The sequence below is a fragment of the Felis catus genome, chromosome E3 (assembly GCF_018350175.1).
Source record: "Felis catus isolate Fca126 chromosome E3, F.catus_Fca126_mat1.0, whole genome shotgun sequence".
NCBI lineage: Eukaryota > Metazoa > Chordata > Mammalia > Carnivora > Felidae > Felis > Felis catus.
In genome coordinates this window covers 37,138,256-37,151,938 of record NC_058383.1, presented here as the reverse complement: position 1 = coordinate 37,151,938, position 13,683 = coordinate 37,138,256, and the positions used below count along the sequence as shown (strand labels likewise).

Sequence of the window (13,683 nt, the reverse complement as noted above, 5' to 3'; positions counted from 1 at the left end):
AGACTTAGGGAGATAAACAGCGTTGCTAAAAACGGTGAGCAGGATGGCTGTAACTTGGATTTAGGTCTGTCTGATTCCACACCAGATTCCTAACTGCTATGCTCTACTGCTTTCCCATAAATTAATCTGGAAAGAATGGCCATGTTTACATAACATTTAGGTTTTCCAATCAAGATACAGGATGACAAGAGGCACTTCTATCAAAGGGGAAGGCACTTATAAGGAAAACCCTGACTCTCCCAACTTCTGCAACTGTGCATCTACATTTCCTGGTTACCCTTGCCTCGAATCACAACAAATACTGCCGATGGGACCTGATCACCCTCCTGACTTGGGTCCCCACAGCCCCTACCCAATGCCCAGCAGCTGAAGCCCAAATCCTTCAGTAAGGCTTTCAGGGCCTTCAGTGCCCTTTCCCCCACAGACCCTTTGACTCTCCAACCAGTTCCTTTTATCCTTGAAAAGGCATTTGTTTCATTAGAGTGATTTTTTTTTTTTTTTTACCTTGCCAAGAACATTTCTGTTAATTCTAATCCATTAGGCCTGCCACCTCCTTCAGCAACCACCCTCCTACCACAGCTGCACCTAGCTGCACATGGGGTGCTCATCCAGTCACTTTGTAAACACATGTTCAGCCACACAGGCTCCCAACGGGCTGGTCCTTCCTCAGTCTCTTCCTGTGTTCCTGGTGAGTACAGGGCTTTAGTTTCTTGTACTCAGACTACTGTTCTTGGATAAGAACTTGATGGGAGAAGCCATGGCTTCTCTCCAGTGCAGAGGTGCACATTCAGACCTGGAGTTCCATTTCAGGGCATGCACAGACCCTTGAAGTGGTGGACCACCACCCTAGGTTAAGAACTTCTAAACCTGTCCTGCCTACTTTGGTTGCTGTTAGCCACGGGGGACTATTACATTTAAGTGATGTAAAATTAAAATTTCAATTCTTAAGTCGTACTAGCCATTGATTCAAGTGCTGAAGAGCCACATGTGAATAGTGGGTGTCACACTGGACAAATCTTGGACATCTCCATCACTGCAGAATGCTCTACTGCCAGGTGCTGTTAATACAATCCCAATGACACAATACAGTGCAGCCATGCAAAAGGAAGAAATAAATCTATCTCCACACACTCGGTATCAATGAATTACTAACACACTCACATGTATTTGCACGTGCATGAACAAAAGGATACAAACACCTGATGTGAGCTACCTCAGCTAATGGCAAGGAAGGGAGAATTTCACTTCTTTTTACAGGCCTGTATGTTTTTAAGTGTTTACTTTTTATAAACAGCATCCTAAGCTTACATCCTTTTGTAAATAACATCCTAAGCTTCTGTACCTCCATCTTTACTTGCCTGAACTATAGAGCTTGGCTCTATACTTGGCTACTCTACACATGCAAAATGCTGAGCGGAGACAATAGGAAGATTCCTATCCTCAGTTACTAGTTACTCCAACTCCAAGGGTCAAGGGTTTGTCCCACCCCGTCTGACAAGCACCGCCATGAATGCTTACTTTCTCTGCAGTCCGGTTCCAGACGGTTACCGTGTGACCCATTTTTAGCAAGTTGGAGACGATGCCACTTCCCATGAGGCCAAGGCCCAAAAATCCTATCCTGAAAAAGAGAGACACTGATCGGTTCAGGGTGGAGTGGGACCGTGGTCACCAGAAACCACTCAGCGGCTGGCAGCACCACAGCAGAGCAGGAAGCAGTGTGTGTATGTTGTGCCTTTTCTTACCCTGCCATTGTTTAAGTGTCCCTCAATTGAAATGGGCTTTTCTAGACCTTTGCCTGCCACAGAAAGAGGTGTGCCTCTCATATGGTTTAGGGCAAGTCTCCCAAATTGTTTCCTTACTGCTGTGATAGACGGTCTGAGCTTTGAATTCCATTAGAGCAAGAAAGCAGGCTTCTGTCTTCGGCTCTTGCAACAGCTTCCCGATCGACCCCTCCAAATGCCTGGCTTTCAGATGCCACTTTAAAGCACATCAGCAAACTTCTTCAGCTGTAGGAATCAGGATCAGTCTTCATCTCCCTGTCCAGCTCTACTTCCGACACTACACTTGTGTTCTTCCCGCTACCAGCAGAGACGGGTCTTGACCCTCTTCAAAGCTTCCTTTGGAGCCAATCTTTTCCAGAGCACAAATTCTTCCTATGCCTGCCTTCTCCTGACCCCGTCACGGCTTTCCACTGGCCCGTCCACAGTTCTCCACCACACCCTTCTAACTGTAGGCCCATTCTCATCTTTGGGGACTAAAGTTCAGGTGGACAGCATGCCTGTTCACTTTCACGCCCGGTAGCCTGCTCCTTTGTGCAACCCCGAGAACTCGGGGGCTGTTGGCTACTACTGCCGTTTCTACTGCTTTTACAGGTGATTTTATCTTGCCCCAAGGTCTCTTTCTGGTTCTTGTACTTCACTCCTTGTATGTGATATGGCTAACCAATGCCACTTTCTTCATTTATTATTCCTTGGTGTGCTGGTTTTTGGCTTGGGTTTCTCTCCACAGCTTCTCCACCTCACTTGACCTGAGTTACCCTTTTATTTATTTTTTTTAATTTTATTTTTTTTAAAATAAAATTTTCACGGATTTGCCTGTCATCCTTGTGCAAGGGCCGTGCTAACCTTCTCTGTATCGTTCCAATGCTAGTCCCTGTGCTGCTGCAGTGAGAACCCTATTAGCCTTTTAGTATTCTCGGTCTCCTGGGGTCACATCCACAGCCACCTCTGCAAACTGGCTCTTGTACTGAAAGGGTCCCCTCATCCTTGCTGGGATACAGATTCTCACATGCTCCCCCAGCCTGAATCCAATGATGAAAACAGAATCTACCACCTTCCTCACCGAATGGCACCCTCGCCCACTAAGCTTCAGCCAAAGCTCAAAACCAGGAGATCTTTTGTCATTCACAGTTGTCTGAGTAGTGCCAGTTTCCCCTAGGATTCTAAACCATGGCAGACTAATTCTCTTTCCTTTTCTTGGTATTTGAGGACACCCAGCAGACCACATAGCTGCTTCACCTTGTAGCTGGCTTATCTTCGTGTCAAAAAAGGGTCTGGCTAACAGGGCAACGAAGGCGTTAGGTGGAAGCACTGGACTCTGTCCTCAGCCCTGTCCTTGTCTTTTCGTAAAAAAATCAACACAGTCCTCCTGAAATCAGTGGGTGATACCCACCTCCCCTTTCATTAGCACGTAACGTGCCTGTGTCTTCTCCACTCCACCCACCCAGGGACGTTCACCCAAAATAAACAGTAGGATCAAGCATGTTGTCAGCATGAAAACTCATAAATGAAGTAAAAGATGTACTGTTTTTGTCTGAGAAAGAACTGCATGGGAGATAGAGACGGCAGCTTCAGACCGGGCCATCTTGCTCAAGGGAGTGGTCCGTCTTAGCACTTTCATCACCATGACCACAAACACCGTCAGAGTAAGGGCAGGGGTGTGTGTGGGCACGAGCTAAGCTTTGGGGACCACAGTCAAGGCTCTCGTACCTGCCCAGGCAAGGGAGAGAGGTGCTGACAGGTGCACGAGAAGGACCAGGTGGCGACGGCAGGGAGAGCTGGGAAAGGCAGGACGATGGGCTTTACTCCAAACATCTTCACCTCTCACCCCCCACTTGCCTCCACCACAGCCAATTTCTGGGTTTTCATCACTGTTCTGCTGAGCCAGTGGTTCTCAAAGTGTGGCCTCTTGACTGGCAGCAGCAGCCTACCCAGGAAGGCGTCCAAGACACAAATTCTTGGGCTCTACTCCAGACATAGTGACTGAGAAACCCAGGGGCGAGGGGCCCTAGCAACTGGCGCTTTACACGCAGCCTTCCAGGTGATTCTGAGGCACAAGAAAGTCTGAGAACCACCAAACTGAGTGTTCTTCCTACTCGAAGAGCCACCAGTGAGCTATGAAGCCAACCCCATTGTATATTTATAGGACCAGGATCTACAGCAGGTAAAATTACCCTCAGGCAAAAAAACAGTGTCATTAAAAGTTATGACCTTCCCCCTCTTTCCACTCAGTCCCAGCAATGGCTGGGATACAACCCTTAAAGAGCCCCCTTAAAGAGTCATCCCCAACTCCCTAACAGAACTAGAATCATAAGAAGCATTTTCATCAAAGGTCTTACTTTTTGTCTGTGGGTGTGATGCTGCCATTCACGGCTGTGCTGTCTGCTGCCTGGATGGAGGTGGACCCGGTTTCCTAGGGAAAGGAAGCACAAATCATCAGGTCAGTCTGCCCACGGCAAGGGCCCCAGTGGAAGAAAAAAATAGGGTAATATGGAACCTACGTACCTCTTCACATATTTTCAACTTCTTTGTGATTGCTTGGTAACAGACAGCTGGCTAATAAATGAGGGAAAAAAACCATTTATTAAACCGAATGCTTAACTGGTCTTCGTTATAAATTGCTTAAGAAGCTTGGCCTAAAATGTGGCATTAACACTGAAAACTTATTTGCTGTTCGACTTTATTGATTTCCAAGTAACACATTAGAAAGTGAAAACACATTACCTCATTCAATTATCTACACAACTCTGCAAGGTGCTTTTGCTGCTGATGACATTAAGGATCAGATGTATTAAGTCATGTGCCCAGAATTACAAAGCTAGCCAGTGTAACTAGGCTTGGAACCCACATCTGTCCAACTCCAAAGCCATAGCCTATCAGGTCCCATCAAGACTCAGCCTAACTCATGGCCTCGCAGATACTCTGGGAAGCTTTCCCTCCACAACCCAATGGCCCAGAGAGATGGTCTCCCCAGTTAAACCTGAGAATGTGCCCACCCAACAGTGTGGGCTACCTGACGGGTGCTGACAGCTCATGAGGTCTGGCTTCTGTCCTAGACTCTGAAGGTAACCACAAATGTCTCAACCACACAGCTGCTGAATCTTAAATGCTTTTTTTTATTTTTTGGTTTACTTTTAATTTTAATAACACCTAATTCATGAGTGAGTCTCTATGTGACTTTTTAACTCGTTGCTCTGGGCAGTGGTACAGGCAGAGCCTGACTTTTCAGATTAGTAGGGAGCCGTGGAGCCACATTGTCCCCTCAGGCCAGCCCCTGACCAAGGATCAAGAATGTCAAAGGTCAACTCACCTTCTCAGTTTGGCTGAGCAGGAAATGATGGAAATGAGGGTCTGCATCTTTCACAGGCTAAAACCAGAAAATGATGAAATAAAACAAGTTATTTCCCACCAGAGATCACCTTGCATGGTTAACTGCCTGGTAACTTGACTCTTCTCTGGCTGAAACCCCTTCGGGAACTGGTCTCGACTATACGATGGCCTGGAAGCACCTTCCCACTGTTGGTTAAAGCCTTTTTACAAAGGACCCCTGTTTCAGCTAGAGGGAAACTGACTACAAGTGGAAAAGGAGAGACAATTCTGTCAGGATGGTATACAAATTATTCCAGTAACACTGTAGGAAAATATTTGAGAGGCACAATGCTATTTTTAAAACAGCATTCACCAGTCCCTTTGGATAACCCAGCAGACAGGGCCAAATCAATTCTCAGGACTCTTCCAATTTTAGGGTTTCAGCCTACTTGTGTCTGGTGCCAGCCCCTCGAGTGTCTCGTCTCACGGAGGATCAATATAAACAGAAACACAGTGGCAATGAGTGCAGGCCTTTCAAGGGCTTTTTCACAATTAGGCTCAACAGGAGATGAGGGCATCCTTTCTAAGGATGAAACAATGTGCAGCTACTGAATAGCAGAGTTGCAGTGAAAGATTGTCTATAAAGCATCAAGTGAAAAAAATTTGTGGGCCAATCTCACATTTGTTAAAACCAACCCTATTTCCAACAATAAAAACACCATGTGGGTCTGTAATTCTATAAATGATGGCTGAGTTGGGGGGGTATACTAAAGGGTCTGGAAGAAGTTGCATCAAACCTGACAGTGAGCACCCCCGAGGGTGGAGACTTGCAATTTCCCCATCATACACCTCGGAACTGTCTGGCCATTTAAAAAAAGGGGGAAAGGACAAGTGCCTCACACAGGTCAGGAAACTAACTTGGAGGCCAGGCTTATCTTGGCCTGTGGGCGGGGGGGTTGGGGGGGGGGTGTTACCTCGCTCACAGTTGGCTGCCATTTAAACGCGGCCATCGGTCCAGCCATCACCCCCTTCACGGTACTAGACTCAGGGATGGTGAGATCCTACAGAGGGAAAGGCAGATGGTCAAGACACCGTGGCAACCTCAGTAGATGTCTTCCTGCCCCAAATTGGGAAGCACTTCTTCACTGCTCTGCTTCCTTTAGTCACATGCCACCTTAAACTAAACCCCTACCCAGCTCCATGGTCTCAGCGTCAGTCCCCAGGCACGGTTCTGACTGTCCATTGCAGGGAACCAGGCAAGTTCCCATCGACAGGGAGTGAGCCTTTCTTCTCTGTTGAGATAAGAAAATATCTTCTTGTGCCCAAGTTTCACGAGGATAGATATCACTGGAAAACTCAACTATGGTGTGCAGTGTTATCAGCAAGTCACAGGGAAGATTTCCTTACGGCCAGTAACGAACATTCAGTAAACAGTACCAGCTTTAGAAGGAATCCACTGCATCTCGAAAAGACTGAGAAAACCACATGGTGCTGATGAGGAAATGTGCCCAACGTTTTAGCTACTAAATGACAAAGCCAGACTTCAAACCCAGGGCAACTGGGGGCCAAGAGTTCCACTCCTTCCCCAGGCTGATGCAAAGGCAGGACCCAGTGGAACGGGGTGCGCCCCCTCAACCAACAGTCGGGCCCACACTCATCCTGGGCAGAGGTGCTGCTTCAGCTTCACACCTGCTGTGCTCTCATCCTTTCCACCACTGAGTTTACCTCACACTCACTTTCCACATGTGTGATCTTCCGGCCATAGTGGCCCCCTGACATTTCTACTTGGTATCTAATGGGATTCTTGGCCTGCTGAACTCTGGATCTCCTGCCCAAGCAGCTCCTTACAATGTCTTCGCAATCTTAGAAAAGCAGCTCCGTTCTATCAGGCTGAGATCTTTGTACTCCTTCTTGATCCTGCCTCCTCTTTCCTCTTATCTCTTGGCAACGACTATGGCTTTACAATTGGGGATCTGCAACCCCTCCTTACTGCCCCACTGCTTACACCCACGCTCAGGCCGCCATCACCTGTCACTTGGACAGCAGCAAAACGGATCTCTCTGCTGCTGGTCTGAAACCCTGCAGTGTGGACTGTACACAGCAGCCAGAATGAAGCATGTCACTCCTCTGCCGAAAACTGACATCTGGTCTCACACAGTCAGGCTAAAAGCTTTATTACCATGGGGCGCTACAAGTTTTACAACCCCACTCCACACTGATCCCTGACCTCGTGTCCTATCATTTTCTACCCCCTCACCACTTTCCAACTCACTGGCACCTCCTTGGCCTGCTACCCATTCTCGAAACACACCAAGCATATGCCTGCCCCGGTACCTTTGCACTACTGGGAATGCCCTTCCAGCAGTTATGTGCTTGGCTCACATGCTCACTTTAGATTTCTGCTGAAGTGTCACCTTATCGGGATGCTTTCCCTGACCTCTCTGTCTTCCCCCATTAGAACATGATGCTGATGTGATTATGAGTAAATTCTATGAAAGCAAGACCTTTTCCAATTTTGTTTACCTTGTACCCCTCGCTGGGAGCCATGTCTGGCAGAGAGAAGATGTTCACTGTGGAAGAAGTGAACAAGAGAGAGGCCTTGTCTAACCATCATGCTGCTTTATCTCTAGACACCTGGCCTGTGGTGGAGCTGCACAACATCTGCTGAATGAAGAGCTCTGGGGAAAAAAGAGGCCTAGTGCAATACTGTCCAAAGAAAGTGCCGCCGTGATGGACACGTTCCACGTCTGTCCCCTGTGGGTAGGGGCAACACAGCTCCAGTGACCTGCCTCAGGCCCCAGAAGGACGGTGAGGTGGAGCGCACTGACTCTCTACCTGGCACCAACCAGAGGCCCCGACTCCCAAATCATCACTCTCTGCACTACTCAGGGATTTTAGGAGCCACAGGACTGACGGTTCTGTCGGGCTCGTGTGTGCCTAGAGCTGCAGTTTTACTTCTCGGCTCAGGACTCAGAAATAAGAGCCCCTGAGAGAGGAGAGAGCACACCTCTCAGGCCAGAGTCTAGGCATGAACCCAGCCTTCCCCTGTGTGCACGTAACTGACACCTCCACCGTCAAGGTCAGCCTTTTCCACTAATCCTCATGGGGCAGGGGATTACGGCTCAGAACAGCCAACATCCAGGGCTTTGCCCAGTTATCAGCCTAGGCTACTGCTGTTTCAGAAACAAGTCTGACAGCCAAATGACAATTGTGTAGCAACACACACTCTTTTTTAAACTATAAGACCTATTAGATCAGAAGATGTACCAAAATTCCAAGCCCATTTTCTCTACATCCCTGAAGGTGCTTGATTAAGACCAACAGTCCCAACTAAAACAGCTGTGTCTGCCCTGCACCACTAGCCATGGCTCCTTCCTCTCCAGGCTGACAAATCCTTTACTAGAGGCTGGGCCAAGCAAGGAAGCTGCAGAAAGGACTCTGCTAAAGGTAAATAGTAGGCAGAGCCCTTGCCTGAGGACCTGGCTCGGAGAACAGCCAGCAGCAGTGTTACTACCCCTGATTAATAATTCAGACTCAAGGGCAAACTGCTCTTCCCTGGGAGCCTGTGAGAAGAGTCTCTGCAGTAAGCCAGCGGTGGCCTCTGGTTCAGCTAAAACCACTATGCTCTCACTGTACAACGGGCCACTGACAAAGGTAAAGCTGGTGACCAAATGTGAGTGCACTGCACACGCTCCTCTAGGTACTCTGCTCTTTTTTGCTCATTTCCTTCTTATAACAAAGTGGGGGGAAGGGTATCATGATCAGACCAGGAAAGCAAAGCAAAGGTAGCTGGCCAAGGTCACACAGCGGCACCAGTTAGAGTCACAGCTCTGACTCAAGGCCAGCCTGAGACCTCCTCCTAACCTCTCCTGTACACTTCCCTTGATCCAAAGAGAAGTTGTTTCTGTCCGGGGCTAGCACAGGAATTGGCAGGCTCCATAGCTTTAGAAAGCAGAAAACAGGAATTCGGAGAACAGTATAAAACCCGACAGTTCAGATTCCTCTGGATCCCCAGGAAATCAATCTAATTGGACCAAATTAGATCACACCCCCTAAAAAGTTCTTCATGCACCACAGCTAGTTTCCTAAACCTTCTCCACTTTTGGCTGGTGGTTCCCTGTGCTCACCGTCAGCCAGGGCTGGCACAACCGCCAGTCACTCTCTCTACTCTCAATCACAGGTTATTTGACAGCAAGAAGCACCCTCTGTGATGCAGAGGTCATCGAGTAGCAGCCCACAGGCTCAGTCTAGCCCCGAGATGTTCCTTTGGACCTAAATGTATTTTAAAATCTTAAACTGGTTTGTAACATGTAAAACTGGAATGTTTCACATAAAAATCTGTATTTGCAGCTTCTCTTGAGAAAAAGCAGACAATTTGGCAAAAGTTGGCTGGAACCCCATGGATGGGGCATGACCTCCCCAGAGAGCCAGCTGCCACACCTCATGCTCTCAGCACGGAGGCAGATCGGGGATGTGGACCCTCTGTCAGCTCCCCTTGCTTCCTTCTATTACCTGTCTGGTCTCGCTGGTGTCTGAATTTGCATGCCTTGATCTGATGATGTCTGGTGTTTCATCATGGCCTTATCACCCAACTGTTTCTGCCAGACATCTGGCTCTTGTCCCCTCGACTGTGCTCTAACAATCCTCCCCTGTGTTTTGACAGACTACCTCCTCCATCTCGAATTCTCTTCCCTTGGCTTTCAAGACTTGACCCAAATCTTTTCAGGAAGGTGGAAGGTACATTATTTCTGTTTCACTTCAGTATGAGGCTCCTCCGACCCCTCGCAACTCTGACCTATGGACAATCTCACTGCAAAGCAGACTTCTGTCCTTCTCTCCTTACTTTCCTTGAAGACAGATCCCGCCAGGCCTCACCAATACACACCTACATATTCACCTTCCACATCTGTGTTCCATCCTGACATTACTCCAGGGTTCCTCGACGGTCTCAGCATCATCTCTGATTCATCACGCTCAAAACAGAACCAAGTCCTCTTGCTCCAAGAGCCAGCCCTACTCCTGACTCTTCTGCTCTTGAGAAGGGCATCACCATTTCCCAGGCAAACACCTGAAATCCTTTCCCATTCCCTTTCCTCACTCGACCCTATGTATCCAGTTGCTAAATCTTATGAGCCCTTCCTCTTAAGTGCCTCTCAGGCAGTTCTTTTCAGTATTTGCTATCAAGATAGCTCTCGATAAATGCACACCTGGGTTTAACTTTCCAACCGGCTTTAGCCTTTCTTCTCTGGCCTCCACCACTGCTAACACACAGCCTGGAGCACGCTGCCACACTGATACCCAGCTCAGACACGTTCATGGCCCCCTAATTCCATGACAGTAACTACTGCTTTAGTAGACCTCAAGGCCCTCCACAATCCAGGGACAACCCACTTTTATCTCTCTGCTCTCTCCCCTGTCCCCTACCTATAATGAGAATATCCACACCAACATCAAGCCCCATGTGGGCTATGCCCTTTTTCTCTGGAATGACTTCCCCTCTTTCTTCCTAAGCCCCGTCCAGTGCCAGCCCTTGCAGGCTGGCCGAGGTGGACTGTTCTCCTGCCTTGACCGCCTGGTTGAATGCGACACCTTTCGCTGACTTTTGCGCATATTTCACGCCTGTGCATCCAGGCTGTGTCCCTCCCCTGGTCTGCAGGACTCTTTAGGGCAGCACTTAGCATGGGTCTCTGTGTCCACTCAGTGAGCTGAGGCACACTGTGGAGCTCAACTCTGCCACAGACAGAAGGAAGTCACTAATCCCAGAAGCTGCAGAAATAAAACAAACCTTCTCATCCTTTGGGGGCCGACCCCGTTTCCGGGGACTCTGCTCTTGGGCTCTTTTCAGAGGGGACTTGGAGCCTCTCTCTGAAGAGCCTGAAGACACCCTCTTCTTTCCTTCTCCCATGTTCTTCTTCACCTTCCCTTCAGACAGGCTAAGCTTCCGCTTCTCATCACCTGAGTTTGGCCTACTTCTCTCCTCACTGGAATTACGCCGATTCTTGTCATCAGCAGAATTGTGGGACGATGTCTGAAAGTTTAATAATAATCATGATAGCCACCCAAGCAGCCACTGCCATCACCACTGCCATTTACACCAGCCACACCTTATGAGAAGCACTTTACATGGGCTATCCGCACAACTATCCTACGAAATAGATTCTGCTATTGCTCCCATTGATATTTGGAGAAGCAGATAAAAAAATCGTATCACTTGCCTATAGTCCCAAAGCTAAGTGGGATTTACACCCAGGCAGTGGATATATCCTAGAAGCTGAGCCCTAATCTTTAGGATATAAAAGAAGAGAGAAATGGCTTAAAATACTTAAAAGCTGAGATTCTTCTCCTGAGTCCAAGTGACTTTCCTAAAAGCAGCAATCTATTTCAGAAAACTCAGCCGCATGCATGGAGTTTCAAGGTGATTGGCAAAACAAGGATACCTTAGAAACAAAGTGGTGTTCTCTCCACTGGCGTTTCGTAAGAATAGAGCTTTGGGTTTGGGCAACAGTTAATCTGTCAGTTACTATGCCAAAACAACCAGTCTGATGTTGGCACAAAGCGAGAATCAGTCTCTCACCTGGTCTTTCCCTTTGGCTCTCCGGAGGAACTCTTCAACGGCATCCACAGCTTGCTGGAACCGTTTTCCCTTGTTAATCTTTATCATTTCCTCCTTGTGTGCATGGTATGGCTTTAGCTGTTCCACTTTGATCCAGGCACTAGCAGAAAACACACACAGAAAGCATATGATTCACAATGCCTATGCCAGAAAGTATCAAATACCTCATCTCAACAGAATGCAGATATCGGTTTGGTTTAACTGGACTTTGAAACAGGCCTGCCATTTTTTTTTTTTAAAACAAGTTATCGACCACCCCAAACTCTTGGGGTGTTATAAAAGCAAGTTTCCTGAAACAAGTCAAGCACAACCACCACCACAAACAAAACCAGAACATCCTCCACACAAAACTGCAGGTTATTTATGTGCACTCTTGTTCACCAGCCTACCACACTGAACCACACACTGCCTGCCACTGGTGGAGGGCAGAGGTGGCCCGGAGATGTTCTTCCATTCTCATCACAGAGCATCAGGAAGCAATATCAACCACAGCGACATCACCACCCAGTCGACACTCACACCAGAACGACAACCTGCCAATCAGCTGAGAATCAGCGATGCTCCCAAGGCTAAAGAAATGCAGCATCTGGAATTTGCTGCTCTTACAGGTACCTGTTCATAAATGACAGTGTCCATGGCTGCTAAACCACACAAAATGTGTGACATGTGATTTGGAATGAGGGCAGCATTCGTAACAAGGGGTCTTTAGAGGCCAGATTTTGCTCGTGATTAAAGGCAGAACATACCCTTATGATATTTAATTTTTAATTCCCACCATCAACATAAAGCACATGAAAGTAAAAAAGCCATCTATCGTCACTTCTGGAATATCTAGCCTGCCACACTAACCTGAACAAATCTGTCCCAGCTGGCTTTCCTGTGGTTTCCCTAGATGACATTCAGCTTCCAAGCACAAAGGAAATGATTTTTATGGGCTTGGCGAGGTAACAGTAACTTAAATGTTTCTTCTGTGTAATGCTCATAGGTTTCATGGTATAACCTTCTGAAAAAGTAGGTTGGGTTAAGGAGAAACTGAGCTATCACTCTGACTTAGGGGCCTCTCCTTTACCGAAAGCTAGAGAATATTCACTAGCAACAGTAAAAGGGCTACCTCTGTACATAAAAATAGTGTGACCAACACACCAACAGCCACCTATGCTTTGAGGGTCATGTTAATAACTGTGACAATAGACCTGTAAAACACAATAGCTGTCGGGCCATCAGCCTGCAAATATGGCAGCAAATCAGGACTAAGCAGGGTATCTATGGCCAAACCCACAGAGAATGGAACGATAAACAAGGACTCAGACACGGTCTTGCTGTATAGAGCTCCAACCAGGTGAGATAAGCAGATACCTTCCAGTGACCAACTCAACTTAAAGTCTGAAAGTTGACATGATAGAGCCAATTGGTCTAAACTATGGGGAGGAAAAATGGAATTAAATTTTGCCCTTACTTTACCTGGCAAATAAACTACCGAATAGACCCTCCTGCTTCTCCCCCCTTTTAGGGTTTCTAAGGATAGAGCAGATGCAAAGCCAGACAAGCCCTGAAAAGCAGGTTAAACTGTCATACTGAGATGACACAAGTGTCAGTGATAAGCTTAAAGAGCCTCTGTGCTCTGGACATGCCTCTTCCTTCTCCAAGCCTCAGGTTAGAAGCTGAGACCTACACAAGTTCCGATGTAAGACCAATGGGGTGGTTTTTATGGAGCCCCTTGAGATAAGACAGTATGCTCCAGGCATCCTAATCCCTGCCTCCCTCTACCCCGCATGAACCTCCAATTCACAGAAATGGAGAGGTAAGGACATCTGGAGGAAGCACCAATAACCTATGCCTATTTTTTTCATTGAAGCATTTTAAGTGGATTACTGATTTCTGCCAGAATGGCATGGTGAAAATTCCATTCATCCTGAAGGCTGGCATTTGAACACTAAAATGAAAATTTCCCGACCATTTTTGAAAGTGAAAATGGTTTGCTAA

General features: G+C 47.5%; 1 protein-coding gene and 1 non-coding gene across 8 annotated transcripts in view; both read right to left on the bottom strand.

The window, feature by feature from the left end:
* GLYR1 (glyoxylate reductase 1 homolog) overlaps positions 1 to 13,683 on the bottom strand; it is a 33,907-nt gene that overhangs the window by 11,063 nt on the left and 9,161 nt on the right. For 5 of the 7 annotated variants that reach the window (XM_003998897.6, XM_045047912.1, XM_045047913.1 and 2 more), the window contains exons 4-10: positions 11,662 to 11,800; positions 10,873 to 11,115; positions 6,062 to 6,148; positions 5,089 to 5,145; positions 4,284 to 4,334; positions 4,118 to 4,191; positions 1,519 to 1,618 (exon numbers count right to left, since the gene is read on the bottom strand). In XM_003998897.6, the coding sequence (XP_003998946.3) occupies positions 1,519 to 1,618; positions 4,118 to 4,191; positions 4,284 to 4,334; positions 5,089 to 5,145; positions 6,062 to 6,148; positions 10,873 to 11,115; positions 11,662 to 11,800 (751 nt within the window). The remainder of the gene's footprint in view (positions 1 to 1,518; positions 1,619 to 4,117; positions 4,192 to 4,283; positions 4,335 to 5,088; positions 5,146 to 6,061; positions 6,149 to 10,872; positions 11,116 to 11,661; positions 11,801 to 13,683) is intronic. The other 2 variants (XM_045047917.1, XM_045047916.1) reach the window with 1 other exon arrangement.
* On the bottom strand, positions 2,571 to 2,673 carry LOC111558308. The gene has a single exon (XR_002739031.2). It is a non-coding gene; the product is annotated as a U6 spliceosomal RNA (small nuclear RNA).